Genomic DNA, 26698 nt, shown 5'->3' on the forward strand with positions numbered 1-26698 from the left:
AGTAATTATTTTTTATTTTTATTTCTGTGTACTAATGGAGGATCTTTAAGTAGAAAAGTACATTCCATTTCATAGTTTGTTCAAGAACAAATGATACAAATTAAATGAAACACAGCTGGAATAAATTAACGTGTGACAGCAACAATAGAAGAGAAAAACAGCCTGAGTTCAGCTGGATCTAATCATAGGGAGAGTGGCTTCAAAGGCACATGAATGCATCTTTATTTTTCTGAAATGCATAAAGATGGAGACATTTCAGCTGGAAAATAAAAATTGATCCACATGCTTCTCATTAAGATTAATACTCAGTAGCAGATTTCTGTTTGTATCTGTGAGAGGTGGGATTCACAGCTGCATTTCTATGCTTATTATAGTGTTATAAACACTGTGCGTTGTGGAAAAGAGAATTCAATCTCCTAACCCATACTGACTTCACAAGGAGGCAAAGTCTCTTCACAAGCCCAAAGTCACATTGCCAGCAGCTGTAAGCACAAGATATCAGCTTATCAACAGGCAAAAGAAAAAAAAAAAGACTGCAAAAACTACTATACCATATTTATTTCTGATATTGTATCAATGCTTGCAATATCCAGACTCATTCCAACTGACACAGGACCATCTGCAAAAAAAAGAAAAAGTCAGAATGTAGCTTATAATTCTTTAATATTCAATATTCACAAGAACTGTCTACAAAATCTTTCCATTTTTTTCTAAATGCTTAGAAGCTATTTTAAATATTCCTTGAACACAGATTATGAAAGAATTTTCATATTCTTAACCAAAATGTCATACTTCTGAGCTAAAACTATTTTAGTTTTCAGAAACAGGCTTTATTTCTTAAATACTTCCTGGTTTATATGATTTTTTCCCCCCAGGAAAAAAAAGTGCTGGATAAAATATTACACAATGAGGTGTGGAAGGCACAACCCCCACGGTACATCACACTCTTCTGCTGTGAGGAGCAGAGCAGTGGAAAGAATTCTTCCAGTTGCAACACCTGGTCCCTCAGATGTGGGTGAAATAAGAAGTTTCACCTGGCAATGTCACATGGTTAATATCCATGGCACAGCTGAGTGACTTTCTTGACTGCCCAATTAAGGATTTATGGTATATATTGTATTGCTGTGATTTAATATCTTGCCTTTGGCCGCTAGCAGGAAATTTGTGATTTAAATACCTTTATTTATAAAGGAAAACTTGTCATAAGCTGAAGTACATTCAGTGTAGTTTAACACCTTACTAAGTAGTTGTTGTTGTAATGTCAGTATGCTCTGATTCCCATTTCCTCCTGAATGTGCATTTCACACTGTTGGAAGGAAGATCACCAGCTGTGCATTTTAAAATGCAGATTTTTTTGCAGCGCTTTGATGGAAACAGGACATTATTACATTATTCTTGGTTGAATATGTGCAGAATAATTAACAGAGTTCTTGTACAAAGAAATTAATATTAAATCAGTGCATCTTTCCAAGAAATTGAGAAGAAAAGAACACAGCACTGAGAAATGCAGAAATACTTTAGGTAAAACCTCTGCAGCTGGAAGTGCCCCTATCTCACAGGCACATGGCTAAAAGCCCTTCTTGGCTCCTTGCAATACATTTTGTAGAAATCTCCTGTACGGCCCCAAATGGCATCCAGAGGAACATGGAATCCAACTCTACCCTCCTGAATAACACTAAAGAAAAAATGTGTCATTCTAAGATGTGTAAGTTTATTAGCATTTTTATTTTTTCCAAAATATTTTCTATTCCTAATGCATGTGCTAAAATTATTACACATCTGTCACTCCTGAAAACAATCTTTAAATCCTTTGTTCTGGACTCAGTTGAACATTTAAATATAAAGCTCCAGCTTAAAATAGGACTGCAGGTTTGCAGCATGCCCTGATGCTAATATGCATGTTTATTATATACTATTAAATTATACGTTAGATTTAGAAACTATTGTTCATATACTGGAAAAACACTTTGGAGGTTAACTTTGAAACAAAATTGCCTGAAAAACTCTCAGATCATTGACAGGTTTTTCTTCTGTTTCTTTCCATTCTTTTCATGTTTTGATACTCCATGAATACATTTATTTGTTCTCCCTCCAGGATTAAAAGGTCAACTCCTAAGAAACTCTTCCCAGCTACCTGAGGTGTAAATATTAATACTTATACTATACTTATACGTACCATTGTACTATATCATAATTGCAGGTACAATATTGCCAGTCTCAAGAGATATCTCAGACCCTCAAAAACCATTGAATTTTAAAATAATGTGGTTTATCATGCATATTCTGGGGTTTTTTATGTCTTCCTAGAGATTCCCATGTGTGACAGTAACTGAGCATATTACTGTCAATTATCACACGATCATCTGGGGAGAATCCCATCCAGCAAGGCACACACCTAATGATGGATCTCCCCAAGGAGAGGACAATGCACTGTTCAGATGATTATGCAGGAATCACGGCTGGGAATAATCAGACTCTTCCTATTATATCATAATTTATTAGTAGGAACAACACCTGATCCTTTCCCAGTAAGATGATACAAATTAGGGAAAATGTCCATTAGCAGCATTTCAATATCATCAGTACTGGGTCGTTACACATATGAGAGGAAAAGCTGACTTTCCAGAAAGATTACTGAAATTAAGCAGGGGTTACTTTCTCTGGAATCAGACAGAGAAATCTACAGAACTTTGTAGATTCTTTTTTTCTTTCCTGCTGAAATATTTTTCAAAATATTTCTGAGTAACACAACAGCATTGCAGTGTTGGGTGACTCTCAAGCACCACAAGACGTCCAGCTCAGGTTAAGATGTACTTTAAGCTAACACGGACTGAACACAGACCTGCCTTGGGGTTCAAGTGCCAGGAGTGGCAGCACAGCCAGGAAAAACCACCCTGCTCCCCTCGCCCCAGCCTCCAGCTCTCACTGCCCAAGAGCACCCAGCCTGCCCAGCCCAGCACCCACAAAAACTCAGCAGAAATTACATCCCCCTGGATACAGCGATGTGCTGGATGGGAGGAGCTGTGCAGGAAAACAAATTATGGAAAGGATCTTTAGTAACACAATACAAGATGCTGAGAACAGCTTTGCTCCAGCAGTTAATTAAATCAGAATAACATTAATAGTTAAATGCTGATTTCTTTTTCGCATGTAAGGATAAATGTTTATTTAGTAAGGTACCATAAATTGTAAAGTACTAATAACAGAATGAGACTCCTCATAATTATTCACCAGGGTTTCCTCTGAACTTCCTCTGAAAGGTCTCCTGTTGACAGTGTCAAGAACTGGACAGCAAACCAGATGAGGCAGTCAGTTCCTACATTTCCATATGTTTGGCAGAAGTTCTATGTATAATGACAACATCAGAAGAAATCTACCGATCTTCAGAAGAAAACTGAAGTCACTGTGTCCTGCATTATTGAAGGGAATCTTCAAAGCATGGCAGAGCATTGCCAAAGGGAGTGCCTTGTTACAGCCCTGGCTGTGCAGCCTAAGCAATGTGTTTTAATTTTACTGCAATTTATGTGAAGTGTTCCTCTATGCCCTTCATAGATATTCCTAGTGATCCCAAATGGGAAAGCAGACAGAAAAGTGGCAGATAGCATACCTAAAAATTAAGTTTGGATCACTCACTGCAATGACCCTGGTCTGTAGCAGCAAAATAAACCACCACATGTGTACCTACTACTGCAATGGATCAGCATTATCAATAAGTTCCAGTGCTGAGCCATTAGCGTGAGCTCTTTTTCATTTAGTTTAAGAAAACTCAAAACAATTCTGACATTCAGAAAGGCCTCAAAAGGCATTTTGGAAGAATGTCTCATCTTTTCAGCAATACTGGATAAAATACTGCCAGTAAACAAAGAATTAGAAAGAAAATTATCACTAGAATAATTCATTATAGCTTTCCAAAAACCTCATTTTGTCTCTCTGATTGCCAGCTTTGCTTTGCAGTACTACAGAATTCTTACAGAATGCTTAGATTTTTTTTTTTCAGGGCATTTAACTTCCCGCCACAAGACATCTTTCTTGACAAATAGTTACATGAAGAAAGTGGACAGGTTAAGACAGGCCTTCTGACAGATCTCAACTGTAATTCTTGATTTGAAGGAGCAGAAGACAGACCCATTTCTAGCATGAATCAGTTTCAATCCTATTTGTTTACATCAATAATTTTTAGACGTTGATGTTGCTTTGCTGGCACAGTTTGTGGACAAGACAAAAATTGCTGGGGACCATGTTAACAACAGCTTGTTAAATCATTTGTAAAACCCCATGTTTCCATACAGCCAAATGCAAGCAATTAATGTGGGGACAAATAAGACAGGCAGCACACACAGGATAAGAAACCATCTTGGCAAGCAGTGGCTTTGAGAAGGATTTATAGGCTGTCACAGATAATCATTTCAACATGCTCTTTCCATCTTATGCTTTGGCAGCAGCATTATTGCAATGGGGAGTAATGTACAGAATTAAGTTATCTTGCAATCTATTCTGTATTGGCAAGACTGTTATGACTGTGACAAGATTTGTTTTCCACATTTAAATAAAATGTGCAAACAGCAGACACAGTTTGGTTGAGAGAAAGAGATATATTCCAAAAGACAAAAATCCGGAAGCTTAATATCAAATCTTGTAACATAAAAACCAAGGAGCATTGTTTACTCAGCTCCTCAAAGAGAAGTCAGAGAGGTGACTTGTCCAGTGTCAGAAAATGCATGCAATAGTAAATTGTCTGGCAAAGCAAAGAGACAACAAGAAACTTCAAATAAATTTATCTTTTATGTTTTTGAACATAACCACCATTTAGAGTCTCTGATGGAGCCTTTGGAGGGGTTGGAGAGGCAGGGGAGAACCTAAAAACCAAAACCCAAAGTGTCCTGCTTGCAGGAAGCTGGGTTTGGTGGCAATCAGATGCTCTTAGCATGTCTTCTGGGAAAAGAAGGAAAATCTCCATTAACATGTGTATGTTGAAGTTTACATATTCTGGGTTTTTTGCTTTTCCCTAAAGGATTAGATATTGGCTAGATATTGGATGTGAAATAGTCTTTAGATGATGGTTATTTAGTATTTCTTTCTCATGTGCCCTGTGAGTTTGCCTCACTAAACCGAAGGGTGCTAGACACAGATAACATTCTGATATCTCTTTCATACATTCCTGAAGACTAAAATACCTTAATCTAATTAAATTTATAGAACTTAATATAAATAACATTTGAGGGAAAAAAACCCATGGTGACAGGTCTTAGACAGAAGGCTAAACCCAAAAATTTTATTTGCTTTAATTTAAAACTTAAGTCTGTGAAATGTATTACTCATTATGAAGGAAAATAATCTTTTAAATGTGATTTAGAATAACTGATTTAAGCATGACACTTTTCTGTACCACTTGAAAGCAGCTTCCATATTCAAATATACTTAGCTGTGACCTTTTCCTAGTATCTCTCTTTTTAATTAGAACACTTAAATTATCACATTCAATCACAGAACAAAATCTATTTGTATAAAATTATTTACAAGATTTTATGCATCCCTTAACAACCCTATGAACCTAATCCAAGGCTCCCTGAAGTCTGCAGGAATTTCTCATTAATTCAGGGAGTTTGGCACAGCACATAAAGTTATAAAATTGATCTACATGGTTCCAGCAGAAAACCTGAGCTGGAAATCAACTTGTATTGCTGAGATAAAGTGTCAGGATAATGTAGCACATTTAAGGGAAATAACAGTTGATTTTTAAATTCCTTATGCCAGATTTTCTGTAGAAGTATTCCATATATATCTGTAAGGGTAGGATAGATATAATTATATTGAGGAGTAATATCTACTAACATTAGTATTGGAGTATTTCATATTCCAGTCCAAAGAATGGCTACATTCATTCCAGATCAGGGGTTTGGGGTTTCTTTATTATTTATTGCACCTATCTGCTTAATCTGAAGACCTGCTTGATGAACCAGCTCAAAGAGGGACATTAAAGTGCTACAGATAAGGAAAGAGAATATTCTTAATAGCAACATTCAGATGAGGGCAGAGCTAAATAACCAGTCCAGCTGAGATTCTTCTGTGCTAACAGTTTCTGAAGTACCCTCACAATGTGGCAACTCACCATGGCTGGGACATTTCCAGTCATCTGCCAGTCCTTGCACAATGACCAAATTAATAAGCAAATGGAGGGTTTGTTATACTAAAAATTTATGAGCTGCCATAAATTTTACTTAACTAGTAAATATTTCTGGTTTTTCTGGCTTAAAGAGAAAGGAACTGTCATTTTATGAACATTTGTTTATACCTAACTTTCTTTTCAGGACTAAAACCCCATTTTGTCAAATATTAAGGAGCTCAGTGCCACTGATTTTGCAAAAGTATGATTCTATCTTGGCAGCAATCATCACTTCAAAAATTGCCCTTTCCAGCCTGAAGAATATTTTCAAGGACAAGTAACTTTGAAATTATTTTAAATTAGGTTATTCTAAAATTTAAGCTCACCTCTGGCCCTCTCATACTTGATAAAAACCACATTTCAGAGTTTCATTATGACTCACTGACATTAAGCTTAAAGCACTGTAGATGCCCACAAATAATACCATCTAGCTGTATGACAAATTTCTTCATGTATGTTTATGAGTGTGTTTCTAACTGAGCTAATAAACAGAAATGCACATAATTTTGAAAGCAAAGGAATCTTGGCCAAACTAAAGGAAGCCAAGTGTCTTGAAAAGACTGGCTTTAGCAGCATATCAACATATACATACTAGGCTCCCATTTATAAAAATCCTTTCATTCAAGACAGCAAACATAGATTGTCAGGTGCATATCCATCCTTTTCTGTTCATATTTCTAGAAACACAAGTTTCTTTCTCAGAGTATATCATCACTGATAGGTTGTACAATCAAGATGGTGCAGGCTTTTACAGTAGCCAGTGATCTCTACCAGAATAGCCCAGTTTATGTTTTTAATGTGCATTTGTTCATTAGCCTACTCGAGTCTAATCTGCTGTTTGACCTTAAGATCCATCTCTAACTGCTCTCTCACAATTAACATAAAATCATCCCAAAGAAACTAAGAATTTGGGGGCAGTGGGACAGGGAAAAGTCACAGAAGAAGTATCAATGACAAATTGCTATTTTGGCATTATCACCTCTTTGACAGCCATGCTGCAGATATTGATGTCATTCTTGAGTAAAGCCAGTTACCAGGAACAGACACAAGGTACACCAGCTGCAGGCAAAACCCCACCATATAAATCAGGAAAATATTACGTGGAACAAAGCTAGCATAGATGTGGTCACAGAGATAAACAAATTCCACTGGTTTGTTAAGCTGAGGATTTAGGTGGTTTGCTAGCTCTGCTTCTGAGAAGAGCAATCACTTCTTCTCAGTGTGACCCTCATGCAAATTGTAGCTGCCAGTAATAGAGAGGGGTCAGGACTAGGCTGATACCACTCCCCAGCCCAAGCACACCTTCCATTATGGCAGGGAAAGTGATCCCAAATGATCTCACAAAAAGCTACAGGTTCAAAAATCAGGAGAAGCATTGCCTGAGTCATCCTAACTCAAATTATTCCTACAAAGTAATTGCTCACAAAACCACCAACCTTGCATTTAGAAGTGGTATCAATAAAATGTATTTTTTTCAGAGTGTCATCTGTTCCTTCAGCACTCAAACTAATAAAGATCCATCAAAGGTTTCTGAGGCAGTTTGCATGCCTGAGCTGCAGGGAGCACATGCAGCGATGCTGTGAGCCTGGCTCTGTGTGTGACAGACCCGATCTGTGCCCCAGCTCCTCTGGGATTTCCACACCCAGAGAGGCCCTAGCACCCCCCTGAGCAAAACAGCCAGGTAAAAAAATAACTAGCATTGCTGTGATACAACAGCTGAGGAAAAAAGATAGAGAAAAGGGAGATTTGTAACTCAAATATGCTTTATGGTAGGTCTTAATTGCTATTACAGGATTTTGAAATGAGACTCTGTAGTCTACCCAAGCACACTCATCATGGCGGTGCCAACATATCTCTAGTACTAACATGAGCTAATGAATAAAATATATTAATGGCCACTGAACACAGTTATTTTACACTATGCATCATCTCCAATGAGGAAGGGTTAGTTTATTTATTAAAGTTACTTTTATTTTGCTGTCAGTCTCCTTAGAGCATTAAATATTTTATAAAAGTTTTATCATCAGCTAAGATAATTACAATAAAAACAAGGAGATTAAATCATTTTCCCCTTTTTCTTCAACCCAAAAGGTTTATCTTAAAATTATTATAAATGGATTCAGAAACAACACATGATGTGTAGCGTCCAAACTGAACCAGGTAGTTGGATGGCAAGAGGTAACAGTATGGTCTTAGAAACCTACTAGTCAATCATTTGTTTAAGCAGGATATAAAGGGATATAAAATATTTCATTTGCATTCATACCTCTAACATTTCCAAACATCTAGCTCAAGAACTATTGCCTAGCATTCATGCTGCAAGTTTGTTTTCTGACAGACACATGATGCTGAGCTTCTTTTCAACATTCAGAGTATTTTCTTCTTCAGTGTTACGCATTTTCTCCAGGACAAGCTCTTCATGCCACTTTCTAACTCCTCAGTACTTCTGATACATCCAATAGCCTCATTCAAATAAAGAAGAAGATTTTCACTGAGATTTCAGGTGTCTGACTGCACTGCAGGGCAGTAAAATCAGCCTTGATGCAGTAGACTATGTGGCTCTTCCAATCTGGTAACCATTGGTTTCTGATGCAGGGAACTCACATTTTTGATTAATTTTCTTTTTTCAGTTCATTCCTCCCCCACAATTTTCAGTAAATCTGTTCAGTGACCTTTAAGACCTGAGGCAAGAATCATTTATTAAATAATTCTCTTGCAAACTTATAGCTGAGACACATAGTACTTTGCATAGTAACAAGATTTGTCTGTGCTGTTATGAACAGCTTGATAAATAAAGCTTTCAAATCTTTAATCAAAGCTTTTTATAGTTATTATTTAGGAAATTAGAGGAAATTACTCATTTAAATAGGTAAGATGTTACAGTTTATTTAATAAATTGATAGTCAAGTTTTCTAACAGTCTGGAAGTTTAGCTTGCAAATTCTTGGTATAGACAAGTTTCACCTTGGGCCACAAAAGCTATTAAACTCTATCTTATTATATCACAGAACATATATAATCAGATCAGTGGCTGTCAGATATCAGAGGAAAAAAAGTACAGAAAAAACCCATTTGCTCTCATGCTGAATTTTAGACACCACATTATGTTATGACTCAGTCTTACAGAAAGAGCTTTTCTACTTACTATCAAAAAATGGACGTAGATACTTGTTGTAGCCTTTTATTATTTTTTGTATTGTTGGAGGTAGAATGTCACCTTTTCCTTCAGCTTTAGGAATTTGCATTGACCTAAAAGGAATTGAAAATGAGGATGTTTTAAAGGACATAATAAAAAAACCCAATATTAAAAAAAAAATCAGATTTCATAATCTGTATTAGTCTTTTATTGGAAAAGAACTCTTTTATACCTTACAGTTTTTTATTTCTTTTTATACCTTAAATTCTATTTCTTTTTATACCTTAAAGTCTATTATTTCTTAACACTCCATCTGAGAAACAATCTTCTTTAATACTTTATCTGTAAACAGGGCATTACAGTTATAATCTAGGAATGTGGAAGGGATGCTAGTTGTTTATTAAGCTTCTTTTTACATAATGAAATACATTATATTTAGGTCTCAGAGACAGAAACCATCCTCAGACACTAATGCATAAAAACACTCTAAAAATCCTGCTTTCACAACACAATTTTTAAACAGGCTACAGAAATAATCCTGTTGACCAAAATCAGTGAAGCATAATGAGAATTCAAGTGCTTCCTCCGTTCAGAAACAGCTACAAACGCAATGCACAGAAGCTATATATAAATAATTACAAACCTTTCTGCCTAACCCCGGAGCTGAGCACCCCAAGGCCGTAAGCAGGGTGTGCTCTTCAGAAATTACAGCACCGATGGTAGCCATGACTTGCTCCCAAAGATTTGAGAAAGGGTGGGGGATGAATTCTGAAGGTGAGGAGCAAATAAAGAATTGCCTTAGTGAGCCCAGCAGCATTGTGTCTGCTGCTGGAGAGCAGGCACGGATAGGAACACCAGGAGAAGGAGAAGGGTGAGCAGCCCTCCTGCAGGAGGTGAGAGCTGCAGCTCTGCTGATTTGCTCCCAGAGAGGAGAATCCAAGCACAAACCATCCGGCAAGGGGCTACCAGTGTTTTGTGACCATCCCTTACAGTGCTAAACCCTCCCTGAATTCCTTAGGCTCAGCTCTTTCTGGAGCTGCTCCTGAAAACTCTGCTTTCTCTTCTGCATTGTATTTCTGGGTCTCTTGTAGCTTTCCAAAGCTCGATGTTTTCATTTTAATTTTGCCGTTTCTGAGAAAGCTTGAGTTCTTTTGTCAGGACACTGAGACACTAGGAATAATCATGTATCTTAGACTGGAAAAGCTTAAATGCTGAGATGATCTCACTGCATGCACGTGGCCAAATCACACTGTGGTTTGAAATGTGGTGTCCCACTGTCTTGAAAAGCTGCTATTGCTGCATAATTTTTTATTCACCAGGCCCTATTGCCACAGAAGTAGCTGGTTTTCATTATCTACCTTATAACACAAATATCTTAGCTATTTGAATGATCTTATTTCTCTCCTTTATTTTTTCCCTGTTTTTTGTTTCTGTATTGCCAAAGAATTATGTTGTTACTTAAGTGTACCCTTGAGTAATGCCAGCATCGAAATAAGGGAAGTTTCTCCTGTAAATTTTTCCCTAAAGAAACAAACAGTCACGTTGAGTTGAGATGTGACTATAAATAAGAAGGCCAGTTTTATGTTGCATAGAAGTGTTAAAATTGGAAATGCATTTGAATGGAATTAATTTCTTAAGTACTGTACTTGGAATAGATATCTCTCCTTTCGTAATTTACATATAAATTTTAGCTAAGTCTTCAGTGACCTGCATGAGCTAAATTTCACAGTTTTACTGGATTGTTCTTGAGTAAGTTTTACACGTTGTGAAATGTTAAAGGAAAAATTGCTTCTTTTCTACTGCTAGGGTATATCATTATTCTGCCAATCAATATGCAACTGCGGAGTGGTCTGGTTCATTATCATCAACTCTATTTTCTAAGATATGTCTTTAAAATTTTTATGGAACTCCTTCCTTTAAACGAAATGTGGTAATTCATAATTTTCCTCATTAACACATGATGTATAGCCTCATATCGCTGGTCTTTTGAGATTTATGGTTAAGTAAGCCTGGGAAAGCTGTTAGGCTGTAATTAAGGCAGTGAGTTAATGAGGCACTGTCCCTCGTGTGCTGTTTGGCCACAAAACCTTAGAGAAGTCCCAGCACAGCAAGCCAACAAGTGGAAGGAACCCGAGGCCTCCCAAATGTGGGTGTGGTGTGAGCAGAATGTCAGTGGTGAAAGATGAGAAACCTGCAGAGGTTGTGTGCCTTCAGCAGTTTGGGGGTTCTGTGTTTTAGGGGATGATGCCCTGGTACCTTTACAGCACTCTTTGATTCCCATGCTCCATTCCCAGCTCAGCCACAGGGAGCTCACAGCTGCAACATTCACAAAGGATAAAGCTGAAATTCATTCCACTCATGCATCTGCATCTTCTCCTCAATGCATCTAAGCTTCTCTTTTAACCAGTATTTTTGTTGTTATATTTGTGTTTCACAGTTAAGGGAAACTGTCTAAGTTTCTCCATTTTCCTAAGGTATGTGAAATACCCTGGCATGCATTTAAATGTGAAATTTTCTTGCAACAGGTGTCCAAGCCACTGAGGAGGGAACAGGCTTTTACAGAAAAAAACCCTGAGTATGTAATTATTTTTCAGCTGAGAATATCTATCTGTTCTGGGCTGTCAATGCTTAATAAATGCTTTAACTCATCAGGATCAGTGCCCTCTGGTTGCTTTTATAAAAGCTGAATTATAATTATTTATTTTCCTAAGTCATTCTAACGCACAAAACCTGCAAATTTTGGCTGAACTTGAAAGGTTCAACAACTGTTTGTTATTTAAGGTACTTTCAAGTTTGTGTCTTAACAGAATGGAGTAACTGGAAGGAAAAAAGGAACATTTGCCCTAAACAGTAGTATATATCATTTATTTAGGCAAAAGTACAGTCTAGACACATGTACGAGAATATTTTTTCTGGCTATTTTTTGTCAGAAGATATGTATCATGAAAGCATGAAAGAAACAGAAACACCTTAGAACTGCAAGAAAATAAACAAAATGCCAGATACAGTTTGAACAAGCTTTTGAAACACTCCCCCCAGGAAAACAAGAATAAAAAAAGCTTTTTTTCAGGCAATTCACTGACAGGCGAAGGTCTTACAGATGCAAATAAAGTTGTTATTTCTGGTTTCGTACCTTTGCTCAATGATATGAGGGTGTATATGGTCTTTGCAGATAAACTGTAGCAAAATCTAAATCACTGATTAATTCTCTGCTTTGAGAGAATACTGTCACCATCTTTTTTATTATTAAATGGTGAGGTTGAAACTAACATCATGTTACCAGGCACAAGAACAAACAGTGAAATACCATAAATGCTCTTGAGCTCAGGCAAAAAAGAACATTTAATAGAATTCTGTTTCTGATTCCCTAAACCCAGGCTAGCATTCTTTATGTTAAAAACACCCTCCCTGAAACAAATGGGAACCCTTCTTCAGACCAAATAGCATGCATTTATAAAACTGATTCCTCATAATGGATAAATTTGCCTCAATTTTTTCATTGCTACTTAAAAAAAAATGCTGGGAAACAAATCATCCAGGCAACTCCCCAGATATAGATTTTAATAGTAAAAATGGGGCCATGTTATGATTGTAATGTAATTTAATGTTAAGTGAAGTGAAGAAGTGTCATTCAGGAAGGGAGAGATAGAAAGGAAAAAACAACACCATATCATTACTGACTGTAAATTATTCAGTAAAAGAAACTCTCTTCACATGTTAGGCAGAGATTTTCCAAGTGAAATACCTAAGGGACCACTTGGCAAAAAATCATGGTCCTTGCTTTGGGTGCACCTCAGCCCTTGGGTTTTAGTTAGAAATATTTCTCTGTTTCAGTGCCAAGCAGAAGAGTTTTTGTTTTAAACAGCACTTTCACAAACCCCTCCTGATTTGTGCACTGCAAAATGCATTTTTGTACCCAAGTATCATCTTGTCTGTGAGATAACCAAGGGCCAGAGCCCCTTCTCAGCCTGTGTCTGGATTTGGGTGTGACAGGCACATCAGCTCAGTGCCCTGCACTGTACCCAGGCACTCACAGGTGCTGGGTGTGCACTAAACCCCATGGATGACAGTCAGGAATGAACTCCTGTGCTGCTGGACACTCACAGCCAGATGAAGCTGTAAGAGGAATCACAAAGTCTGTCTGATATTCATGAGATGTGTACCACAGGCTCCTGGGGGAATTTTGCCTCCTTGTTCTTCAGGTGCTTCTGAAATTGTTGGTCTTTTAGCAGGGTTTTATTAAGCCATGAGTCACCCACTCATTGCAGCGGGGCAAGTCACAGCTGATGAGGAAAGGTGGAATTAGAGCAAGAGCATGCTCTGGACAAAGACCTCTCTATAGGAATGGAGAAGGTGGATGCTTTAAATTTATTTTCAGGGGATTGTGCCACCTGTTCCCACTACTCAGAGAAAGCTTTATCTAAATGAGTGTTTGCACACCCACTTGAGTTAAAGCTCAGATAGAATCTTATCTTGAGGAATCTACTGTGAGACGTAGTTTAAGCAATTCTAGATAAAGAATTGGCTCACAGACTTTAAATACTTCTGATGAAAGTAGTGATGAGAATGTTTAACCTGTCCGTTTTTGCATTTTCTTATGAGAATTACTTAAAGAATATTTTTGCCCATTTTTATAGAAGGAATATATTTTAAGTGCTCCATTTCTATATTTTTTTGTCATGGCAGCTGTACTGTTAGAAGGGTTATGTGCAGCCAGAGGGGATCATTTTCCCTTTCCAGCATAATGCATCTCAGATTTCCTAACAACTTCATTATTTCTTATCAGAGAATAAGAAAACAGTGTTTAAAATAGGTAATTCTTTTTAAGATACTCTCCTTTTAGTGCACAATGATGATTTTACTATCTCAAGCTTGTAGTAAATCTAGGTGCACTCTGTGTTTCTGTCCTAGGGCAAGGCACTATGCTCCGGGCAAGGACTGTGTGCCCATCTGAATTTGCTAAGCATCTGATACAATGCCCACTTTGTACTCAGTAATCCTTTATTTGAGGGTTCATATGCTTCACAAATTCCATTCTTTTTCACCCCCATCAATCTTTCCAATTAAAAAAAAATCTGTTTATCAAGGCAGCTGAGATTCATGAAGCTCAGTCCTGTATTTCTGTTAATACCCAGGTTCTTTAATTTTTGTAAGAGGCAAGATTCAAATGCCAAGATGATTTTACTTTGTTGCCCTGACAGATATGTCTTTAATTATAAGTAAGTTTATTATAAACCAATGGATATAATAACATATTAAAGAAATAATAATTTTAGCAAATACTTCTTACCTATAGAGCAGCAATAGAAAAAGGGCTTTGAGACTGCAGAACTTAAGACTGCACATTGTCATAAGTTCTTTCAGAAGTTCTTGTAGTTCCTAAAAAACCAAAAGTGCAGAGGTAATGTTTTACAGCACATATGCATTTCTCATACGTTAATTTCCAAAGGTTTTAAACACTAGAGATATTGTATCTTGAATAGCTTCTTCTAATGTATAAGTGTCTATATCCATTTTTTAAAATCTCAAAACCTGGATAAAAAAAAAAAAATGGTGGCATCAGAATAATTAATTTAACTAACCAACATTCCAGTATACTACAGTTCTTTCATTTTAGTCTCTGTCCTTTAAATATTAGGAAAAGTAATTGCTGTGAAAAATAATATCATCCTGTGCAGGAGAATTGCAAACACTGAGTTTTGTCTCTGCTATTCATATTTGTGAGTGCATCTCTGGCATATCAGTGTCCCTTCTAAAGGGACAATACATGGCCCCATGTTAGAGCACAGAGCTATTTAAGAGCAACCTCTGTGGTACATGCATAGCATCAATACCACTGGTACATAACTTTGGTAGTCTTTTTGTTAATGAGAAAAAATGAAATTTTAGGCTTCTATACCTAGCTATTAAAAAAAATCCTTTGTATATAAATCATATATAATCATCCATATTCATAATAATGGCTGAGGTAAGATGTCTTTTCTGAATGGGATTTCTTTGCTTTTGTCAGTATGATTCACATCCACAATGGTTATTTTAAGAAATCTGTCAGCTCTGTAATCCATTTCTGGATGAAAAGAGTATCAATCCAGAGTGTAATGCAGTCATGCAACAGATCTGAAATGCACAGACTGTGCACACTTTTCTGTATTTCAGCAGAGTACACAAACCTCATTTGTAAGACTTGCTTCAAAACACTGAAACAACCACACATATCAAGAATGCTACTTATGCAGAACCTGCAAGACAATTGTTAATTAATGCAACTGAAATATCTTTTTTAGGTTTCAGGAAGGGACAATCAAACCTCTTTTCAGTGCCCAGAGTGAGTTTTGCAGGAGTATCTTGCATTTTCATTTCCCAGAAAATTGCTAATAGTAAAGAACTTAAGTTTCACAGCCTAAAACTTTGTTTCACTGTTCTTTAGTGACCAATGTAAAAGGCCAGCAAATTTTTAAAAACCAAAGTGATTTTTCTTTCAGTCTACAGCTCTAGTAAGAGCAAAACTAGTGGTATTTACCTAAATTAATGCCATGTGAATGGGATATGGCTTTTATGTAACAGTGAAGTGACAAAATAACTTGTTCATGTCTCGAATGAAAAAGGAAAACTATTTCAATGGCTTTTTAAATGAGGAAACATTCTCAGCATCTTTGCTACTTTAAGCATACACCAGCCTGGTAAATATTAATGTCAAAATAAATCATAGACTCCTCCTGACTTCCACAGAAAATCATGCATGAGACATTAAGAGAGCTGGTAATAGGAAAAAACAGCACAAATGAGCAGATGGTGTTGTCAGAACACTGCTCTCTACATGCTGATTCTGTAACACCCCTGGTGCAGATCGTGGGATCTCTTTTGCATGTCTCATTTTGGGTTTGGATGCTTTCTACATTCATTATCTTTATCTCACAGGAAAATATGCTAAAAATAAAAAGCCTCTTACTGACTTTATAAGTACTTCATAAAGCTGCTTTTATATTTAGCTTTTGAATTGCTACTAGGAGCTCCTAATACGACTGAAGATCCTTTATGAACAGTTTAAGGAAACCTATTTCTGTGCTTGTTTGGGTTTCATTTTTAAAGTACTGAGGATGAAAAGGAGTGGGCTTATTACTGATTTCTTTCTAAAGCAACTGGTTTACCTTCAGTTCTTAACCAACGTCAAAGGTAGCATTTTTAATGGAGGGTGGGGTGGAGAATTTTGGCCTTTTACACATCAAAGTCAAATCCATCTTATGGAACATGGATTATTTTTGTATGCTCAGGAAAAGAGAGCATGCAAGTAATAGAAGGGAGAAGATCCTCTTACTTCTGTGCAAGAAACAGGAATCAAGAGATCTGATTGCCACGTCAGCTGGCTTGCCCTCGCTGCAAAGGGACACTGCGTGCCAGCCAGGGAGCAGAACTGGGGAACTACTGGAGCCTTAAGCTGTTTCACAGATAATACCTAAGTTGGATATATAAACCTCTGCTGCATGTGTGGACATGCTTGCATGCACACACACGTTTTCCCTGCTGCCCCTTTCTTAGGGGCTTACTGAGCTGGTTTGTTCTGCTGAAAAGCCTGCTTTTGGCATGTTTGCACATCTGGATCTTTCCTGTCACACATTTCTTTATCAAATACTACACATTCACAGCAAGGCTCCTTTCTGCATGTGTGTATGAATGGAATTACTGGTATTTAAAACTAGTTTAGCAGAACCCATAATGTTTTCCTCCCACCCTAGAAAAATAAGCATAACCTGTTTTCTGCTTAGAATATTGAGCTATTTGGTTTAACTGGACAGACTGCATGCTGTCCAGATTATTGTGCAAATATTGACACATCTTGTTCTAAACATTTAATTGAGGTGAAGGTAACAAATCTTCCCCAGATTCTCATATGATAAGACATTTTCCTACTTTTATTCAGATCAGATTAAGACTGTAAAATGTCCTCCAATATTTTGACATTTCTCATGGGAATTCAGTTATTTATTATCTTCAGCATGACAGGAAAAGTGAATTATGCAAGATTCACAAACCTTTGAGGCTGAAATGGGGTGAAGCAGACAGCTGGCAGAGGTAGTAGAAATATCGAAAGATTTTACTAGAAGTGGATTTTGTGTGAATGGATTAAAGGATACCTATTATGTTGAAATACCTTATGCACAAGTGGATGCATGAGAAAGACAAGAAATTATTAGATAATACACTTTGTCATATGGTAGTGGCCATATGCCTGATTTCCCATGGCTGCTACTGCAGGCATCTAAAACTGCATGTAGAATTATCTTAAAATAAAAAGCAGATGGTGGGTTTTAGAGTATAAATTGAATTGGCATTACAGTTGCATTTTACTTCCACATCCAAACTGTTGAATGACAGTGTCTTTAAGTGCTTGACTGAAAGGCAGAGAGAAATTCATGAGGGATTCACCCAGAGTGCCAGAGAAGTACAGCTGCCTCCCCTGCTCTGGATTCTCTGCTTGCATTGTCTGCTAGAACTGCAAAGTAACCTGTGAGCTTATCTGCTCTTGACTTCATCCTGTTTGTTAGATCAAAATGAACCAGTTGGAAGGGAAACAATGGAAAGCTGGAAACACTAAGGACTTTGTGGGAGAAAGGAAGAGGGTATATGGAAAGCAGTCACAAGATAAGATTTGGAAGTAGAGGGCATCTGCACCTTCAGTCAGTTGTCCCAGCTGTGTCCCCTCCCAGTTTCTTTTGCAACAAGCCTTCTCCCTGGTGGGCTGGTAGAAGCACGAAAGGCCTTGACCCTGTGCAAGCTCTGTTCAGCAGTAAAAACATCCCTGAAATACCAACACTTGTGTTCACAGCACAAATCCAAAACACAGCTCCATTCTAGCCACTGTGAAGGAAATTTACTCTACTTCAGCCAAAAGCACCACAGCTTGGAAAAGCCAACTGCATACGACAGACTGACAGTAGTCACTGACAAAGTACTTTGTGGAATAAAGTGCCATGATATGTCTTTGGGTTAATTTGGATGCCTGCCTATAATGGCTGTAGTTTCATGGTACTTCCTAATATTCCCTCAAAGAGAAAGGAATGCAAAATTTTCACACATTCAAATATTTATTTTCATATTAGGATTAATATTGCAGATACTGCAGCTTGAGTGAAAAGTATCAAGAAGGGTTTTTTTTTAATGTAGCAAATTAAAAAGAAGGGAAAAAACCCAGTGGCAGCAAAATTCCAGGTCTAACTGGGGAATTGACTGATGAAAGTGGACAAATGCATGTGTCTGCATCCTGTTATAAAGGGCACCCTCTTATGTGGCTGACAACTGGCTTTTGGCACACCAGCTAGCTTGTTTTTAAACCCTAGGCACATCTGATCCTGCCTACCATGGGCAAAACCATGCAAGTCTCCTTGGGCAAGTAATCAGAGTCAGATGTAGTTGGCCCATGGAAAGCAGCTGTCCTGTCGTGTTTGCTCTGCAGCCAGGCAGTTCAGGGGCCATCTGTATGGCAGGGTTATGTCAGCAACTGAAGGGCTCTTGGGCCTCTGCTGCTGCTCTATCTGCCAATAGTTCACAGTGAAACTCTGGGTTCCAGTTATGCTATGATCCTCTGATCAACAGTTGTCACGTGTGCCAGGTAAGAGAAGTGTCATTTTCTCAGTGAAAAATCTGAGAAGTTGCTCCAGTCTGAAAGCATCTTCTGAAGTTCTGTACCCTGAGATGTTTTTGTCAAAGATATTTTTCAGCAACAGAAGCTCACACTCTCAAATAAGTAGAATGAACTTAAGATGCACCAGAAATGAAAACTGTTTCTCTGGTATAGCAAAATGAGTTTTAATTGAAACTTTATAAATTGTTTATATAGGTATAGGCATTATATGAGAGTCTTTAAAATTATCCCAAACAAATCAGTATGACAAATTTATTTATTAGGAAAAGAAAAATACCATAGCATGATTTCAGACTATATAAGCAACAACTCAGTAATTTACTTCAATGTCCCAAATAATGTACAAGTTTATCTGTAAAATCACTGTCCTCAAAATACACTGGAAGGTCAGAATAGAAGTCAACCAAATCTATTGTTACAGCCTTACAATTTTTAGTGTCAGCACTTCTAGCCACCAAAGGAGTAGGGATTATCAATATGCTGCTAATACTTACATAATTAAGTGTATGAGAGACATTTGGTGCCCTGGATTGAGGTCTTTATTTCTCACCAAGTTCCCTGTATTATCAATTTCATGAACATCAAAGCCTTAGAGTAAGTTACATAACCTATGATAGGATTATTTTATATGTTTATCTGTTGTTGTTTTCACTCTCTGCATTTTAAATACACTACATATTGTGGATTAGTTGCAATATAACTGGTAAGGATGCTGTTAGCATTATAATGTTTTGCTGGAAATTTCATTTCAGATTTATAAAAAATGAGTGCTTGGGATGATAATACAATTCTAGGAGTTACCTTCATGGAGCAAGTGCCAGATGTCCTGTTCCCAACCAGCACAGCACTAAACTGAAAGGTTTCAGCAATGTACAGAAATGGATGTAGTAATAAACATTCACAAAATAGATTATAAGAAATGACCATGTTCATGTGACTGCTTAAATGTAATGCTCATTACAAGTTCTGCTTATATCTACTGAAAAATCTACAGAAAACGTCGCCCACAGGGTATTTTCTAGTTTTAAAAGGCAGAGAACTAAGTAGCTTCTCTCCACCTTGTTTCTAAACATGATTTTAGGTAACTGACACTCAAAAATCTGGCATATTAGTGGTGCTTGAGTCACGGCTGATGATTACTGCCATTTGTAATTACCCAAAGAAATCAGAGGTTTATGGGGTTATTAATGGTTGGGTTTATGTGCATACAGACTTCATAAAGTTTTTTGCTCTGTGCATCTCAGTTCTGCTATCTGGGCATCTGGACCTCTACATAAGTCTGCAAACGTTTGAGTCCTCCAGTACCAAAATCCAAATCTCAAGTCTGAGACCTTTACTGGCTTTTTAAGGTGTTTGTCAATACTCCAAGGTCCTCCCACCCCCAATCCCACAGACAAGCAGGATTACCTTCTGCCACACCAGTTTTACAGTCAGAACTCACAGCCCACCCATGTGGCTGCAATAGGCCCTCAGTTTCTGTGCAATTTAAAGAACGAATGTGTTTGAATTGGGTCAGAGAGGTAGGTAACCTTCAGAGGCTGCAACTGATGGATGAAACCTCAAAGGGACCTTCGGAAAGGTTTTGACTGTGCAGGAAGGTGCAAACGGCTGTAGGGTGGCAAACACTCATGCCTTGGGTGGTCTCCCATCGACCATCTGAGACCTGAGAGCTGCCTGGTCACCAGGCACTTTAGGTCACCAGGTTTTACAGGGCACCCACAAGTGTGGGCTGAAGGCAGACACAGCAGCACTGAAACCTTCACTGTTTACACAGACCAGGATAAATAACGTGGTTTTAGCAAATAATAATATAGCAAAATTGCAACAGTTTTGTTTGGGCACTATCAGCCTAGGTATGATTAAGATAAATAGTTGAAGACCCAAAATGTTGGACAGGATATGCTGGTTCAGATTAAGAAATAACTACTTGATTTGGAAAGACAAATTGAATCCTGTCTTTGCTGTGCCAGTTTAAATTACTGTTTCTTATGAGAGTTAGCAGATCTAGAATCTTCTAGCCATTAACCTGGGGCCAAGCCTCCTCACACAGACCATGATGACTTGAGTTTTGCTCAACATTCTCACGTTGCAGAAACTACCCAGGATCCAGCTAATGTCCCTCAGCTTCCCTCCATGCAGCCTTGGGCTGGGAGGATGAGGGGCATCTCACCCTGTCCCTGAACACACTCTTGAGGCTGGGAGGGGGAAAGAAGGGCCCTGCAGGAGCAGATTAGGGTCAGTCATATCCATCTTCTCTCCTCACTGAATGTTGTGCAATGTGCCTTTGAATGTATGACAGAGAACAGCCCCTTGGTCTGCAATTCCTTTTGTTTTCAGTTGCAAATTCTTGTTAGTTCGGGAGCAAAGTGGAAGAAGGAAGGGAATATACCCCAGCTGAGCTTCTTCTTTTCCATCCAAGTTATGAATTTGAATCACAGACTTTTCTGGGTTTGATTATTGTTATGCATATCTGAAACCTTTCAAAGAAAATTTTATTTTTCTTAGCCACCAAATATCTACTTCTCAGTTTGGGTCCAAGGTCTTAGACTCAAATTCCTTAGTGAATTGTTAAATATCTGTAACCAGGTAATTTACAAATTAACCATTATGGGCAGTGATGAACAACTGGCTGGTATGACTGTCCCCATGCACAAACCTGCCCTGTCACCTCAAGAGTCAGCTCCTGGATGAAAGACTGGGAAGAAAAAAAACAGTTTTCAGAGCAGTTTCAGTTTGTTTGTTTTTTTTTTTTAATCTATTAAGCTTTTGTATTCAAAACTTACTGGTACAAATAAAATTAAAATTACTCAGTAGAATTACATATTTTTGTAAATAATAATCACAAGATTACAGCCATGCAAAAATGTGAATGTTGTCCAAGTTGAGTGTCCTGGGCTCAGCTGTAAGCTTTTGTACCTGCTAAGGCTGAGGTCAGAGTAGTTATTCCAACTGAGATGTGCAGCTGAGCTCAAAGTAGTGAGGAATTTGGTCTAAGAGGAAATCACATGAGGGACTTTGAAAGCAAGAGGCATTTTTCCAATAAAATATATATTTCCAATTTTTTTCCACAGCTACCATATGGGAACATTAGTTAAATCTGTGTGTGCCTGTTGCAGGATCTTCCTTTTCCCTCAGCACAAACTGCTTTAACTTTATTCTGTGACAGGTAATTAGAATTACCTGGAGTGTTCAGATGGAGTGCAACCTTTAAGAGTCCTGTTTATAAAGTTTGAATAGCCATTGAAGCTGTGTATATAGGATTTTTTTTAATAACTAGAAAAAAGAGCCTTCTAGAGAACTAAAATGCTTTCATTAAATTCAAATATTCCCTTTCTTCATTACTCAGTCCTCAATAACAGGTTTAATCAATGTGATCTATTTTAAATTTTGTACACCTTTTTAAGTACTAGTGCATTGTTCACCTCTGTATTCATTTGAGGTGGGATGCAGATTTGATGAGGAATTGGGGTGGAAAATGGGAGCTGGCTCTTACATTATCTCTCTTGGAGAAGTTTCTCCACGTGCCACTCACTGTTTTTAAAAGCAAGGTTTTGCAGCCTTTTGGGGGACGCACATCTTCGATAAAACTTATTAACTGAAATTGGAATTATTCTGAGTTATTTTAATCCAGCAGCATAACGATACCTCAGAGAGGAGACACTAATATTTAAAAAACCCGGCAATTTAAAGGACAAGAGAGCGGAGGGGTCGGGATGAGGAGGGAGGCAGCCGCGGTCCCGGGGCGGGCGCGCCTTACCTGGAGCCGCGGCGGGCGGCGGCGGCAGCTCCGAGCAGCCGGGCGGCCGGCCGAGCTCTGCGCCCGCCGCGCCGCGGGTTCGAGCCCGCCCCCGGCCGGGCGTGGGCGGCACACGGCAGGGATGCGCCCCCGCTGCTGCTCGCTCAAGCCCCCACAGGAGCCTCAAAGTGTTGCCCCTTCCCTGCTGCTCCTCCTCTGCTTGATCTCGCTTGCCCCGCTTTTCAGTTTCAAGTGTGTCAGGGCGAAAGGATGCTAGACAGAGAAGTGGCGAGGGATCCCTGGCAGACAAAAGTCGGGGCAGCGCTTCCCATGGCTTCTTTTTCTGCCATACCTCCGTAACTGCTGATTGCCTGGGTTTTTCTTCTTGCGATTGACCCATCCCAGCTACCCCGGGTAGAAACTTCCACCCGTGTTCTCTATTTGATATTCTGGGTGCCTTTGAGCAGCATTGTTCAAGTCTTTCCAAAAGCGAAAGGTGTTCATTTTGCAGATGTTGCTTTCCTATCTGCCCTCTCACTGCAAGACCTGTTGGCAGTTTTCAGAGAGATGAAGGTAGCACCTTCTCTGGGGAAACACTGTTCTACAAAATTTAGGATAAGGGGAGCCACTTAGGGAATGTGATTACCAACAAAGGTTGCATTAACAATCACTTCAGACAGAATTTAACATCTGCCATCAGAAATCATTTCCTGTGGCTACAATATTGTGGATGAGAGGGATACACAGGAACACATCAAACCCTTCCTGATGCTGTTGCCAGTAGTAAAATATAGTGGTACTGGAGCAAGGTGTGAAGCAGGGGAGAGAAAATGATTTTGACTATTTCAGTTTCAAATCCTGATGCTATTTTTGGGGATTAAAGAGTTGATAACTTTTGAGGAAGGCAAAGGCTGAGAGGTCTCAATCCTCTATCTCCTAGCAGTAAAAACCCTGTTTTTTCTTCCTAGAACATGCTAGTCTCAGTTCATGTCAGACGTAAGCATATGATTTTTACTTTTTCACAGAATTATAGAACTATTTTGGTTGGAAAAGACCTTAAAAGGTCATCAAGTCCACCCCCCTCCCCTGGACAAGGACATCATCTGCAGTATCAGGTTGCTTGGAGCTCCATCCAGCCTGACCTTGAACACCTCCAGGGATGGGGCATCCAAAGCTTCTCTGGGCAACCTGTGCCAATGTTTCACCAGTGCCATAAAAACGTCATTTTTATCTAGTCTGAAGCTACCTCCTTTTAGTATAAAACCTTTACCCCTTGTCCTTTTTCTTAACTCTGCCTTAAAGCTAGTTACAGACATGTTGCCCTAAGAGGCCATTTGATGTCACATATCTGCTGTGACTACACTGGAAGCTCCACTCAAGTTACAGAACACGGGAAGAACTGAGGCTCAGACTAGGAGAGGAGAACACATCTGTATGTGGCAAAAAATGGAGTAGATTTCTCTATTGTTGTTTTTCTTTCTATTGTTATTGCTAAAGTTCTTATTTGTTACTGCATCTGTAGGAGGGAGAAATCAAAGAAATGTAATAGCCATTCTTTCCTGCACATGTTGAATGTTGATCCAGTTATAAGTCAAGAATATGTGCTGAGTGTGCCTGCTCTGGGACAGTTCCCCCCACATCTCATTTGAACAGTCTGTCTGACTGCATAAAGTATGTAGTGTTTATCTTCCATTCATCGGTCAAGCAGAAAGAAGCTGGAAACCCAGTGGGAAAAAAAATCCCTGATTGTTTCTATTACAGAGCAGCTGTAAGTGGGAGAATAAGCAAGTTTGGTCTCATGTGGCCTATTGTAGCATTAGAACTGAGAAAACAGCTTTAAAGTCAATTCTGTAAGCAACTGGCACAGAAAGAGTGCTGATTGTTATTCCCAATAGGAATCCAAGCACAAGTTTAGTTAATGCACAATATCAGAAATGCTCAAATTTCTAGGGAGCTCTTCCTATTTACTTCTTAAAAGCCTTCTTCAAGTTCCCACTAATTGCAGGTCATAATTTAATCAGAATGCAAATATTCTGTTTGAATCATGCAAAGCATCAATGTGATGTTGCCTGTTTCAGTTCACAGTGCCCAGCTGGAGAACATGAAATTCCCACTTTAAGACCTTGGTTTTCAGCACTTGTCTGCATTTCATGGCTCTAAACCAGCTATGATACATTTGAAAGTCTGGGGCAGGGCATATTCTTCTCTTCTTACCAGAGCCCTTGAGTAGCAGTGGTCACTGGGATTTCAGATCACCTGAAGCAACACCTGGGCTGTGACTGCTGGAGACAAACAAGTAAATGACAACACTCAAAATCAATTGCTGTGGTCTATAATGTTAAGGTTGTCAGCAAAACCTGTTAACACAAAACTAAAATTCATGCTGGTTTATTGTAAAGCTTATACTTCAGAGTGCTCCTCTTATTAATTTTCTGCTGGGACTTTGTAGCTTCAGCACGGGGTGTGTTAGTTCAGGAACAACTGGCTGGTATGACTCTGTCCCCATGCACAAACCTGCCCTGTCACCTCCAGGATCAGCTCCTGGAAGGCCTTGACCTCTTTGTGCTCTCTGCAGCAGTGAGACCTCTGAGGCACCAAACCATGTCCTGCCCTTAAGCTACTCCCAGAAGGGAACAGCTCAGTTATTAACCCAAAGCTTGAGTCTTTCAATAGAGCCATTCATCAGCTGGGAAAATCAGCTGACTCCATCCTCAGGCTGGTAGAGAGTGATGAAATTGTTTTAGAGAACAGCTTGCAGAAAATACTCCTCGAACACAAAATCTGGATGCCCACAGTAAGAAATTGTTTAATTCCTCTGTGGACTTAGTCCTCTGCATCTGTATTGGAGCCCATGTTGGGTAAGTTGGGGGTTTTAGTAGATTTTCCTTACATTTTGTAACCTCAGAGGGTGGTTGCAACATTTGCAGCACTGATTAAACAACATTGTAATCTGTAATGACTTTCAGCAACTGTAATGCCAAGAGTAAAAAAAACCAACACATTAAGATTTTGGTATCCAGGGATTCCTGGAGGTATGCTAAATTCTGATCAGCAGTCTGGGTGTGAGATTTTTTTGATGCTTGAACTGCTTGTCCAATGACACGTGACCCTTACAAATAAGCCAATATTAGCATTACCACTTAAGTAATATATTGATATATGAAACTGGATGCAGCATGAATCAAAATGTCCCCACTTTTAACTTGATTACATTCACACTGACTGGATATTATTTTGGACATAGTAAAGTAATTGGAAATGCTTGGAATGCTAATCAAATGAGTACAGAATAAATACAGTATTGAGTGAGGACCTGAAAATTAGACCAAATAGCACAATACATATCTAAGCAAAAGGCAAAGAACGAGAAAACACCCACTAGTCTATTGTATTGATGTAATTATTCCCACTTTAATGAGGTAACAGGTGAGGCTAATGCTTAGGACTTTTAAAATCCACTACTAGTAAAGTATTGATTTGGAACTACTATAACAATTCTATGTCATTAATCTGTGTCCCAGAGGATTCATTTGAAAGAATGAAACTAACACCATAAAATGTGTCCCACCTTTAGAATTCTTCAGGAAATGAAGTTTTCTAATTATTATAAATTTTGTGAAGCAGGGGATGAATCAATTAGCATTCTAATACAAGGTCTACTTTCTAATAGAAATGTTTGTCCATGAAAGTCTACTTTCTTATACTGAATGAATAGTTGCATTTTAAATTATTGTAATAATTCTCAGTGACCTGGGGGCTACATACTCTGCAGCTCTTACAGATTATTTGAGTGGAAAATAATGAGCATATAAAACGGCTCAAATTCAAGGCTGCCTTTTCTTTTTGCTGCCTTTTCTTGTTGCCCAGTCACACACACACAAATAAAAAACAAACTTTAAACATTACCTGTTATCAAGAGTTACACATAAAACATAATCAATTTTTATTAAGTATTTCATGGTTTTACTTTGTTTTAGACCCATCCTGGACTGAAATCTTTTCACCTCTTGATAAATAAACCTTT

The 26698-nt window shown here is 38.4% G+C and overlaps 1 protein-coding gene across 1 annotated transcript in view; it reads right to left on the reverse strand.

Moving 5' to 3' along the window:
- Nucleotides 1–22758, reverse strand: part of LOC110473606 (gamma-aminobutyric acid receptor subunit pi) — a 45726-nt gene extending 22968 nt beyond the window's left edge. Inside the window, exons 1-4 of the mRNA XM_021536258.3 lie at nucleotides 22696–22758; nucleotides 14589–14677; nucleotides 9308–9411; nucleotides 552–619 (exon numbers count right to left, since the gene is read on the reverse strand). Of these exons, the coding sequence (XP_021391933.1) occupies nucleotides 552–619; nucleotides 9308–9411; nucleotides 14589–14650 (234 nt within the window). The 5' untranslated portion in view covers nucleotides 14651–14677; nucleotides 22696–22758. The remainder of the gene's footprint in view (nucleotides 1–551; nucleotides 620–9307; nucleotides 9412–14588; nucleotides 14678–22695) is intronic.
- Nucleotides 22759–26698: the final 3940 nt, after the last annotated feature.

The sequence above is a fragment of the Lonchura striata genome, chromosome 7 (genome assembly GCF_046129695.1).
Source record: "Lonchura striata isolate bLonStr1 chromosome 7, bLonStr1.mat, whole genome shotgun sequence".
NCBI lineage: Eukaryota > Metazoa > Chordata > Aves > Passeriformes > Estrildidae > Lonchura > Lonchura striata.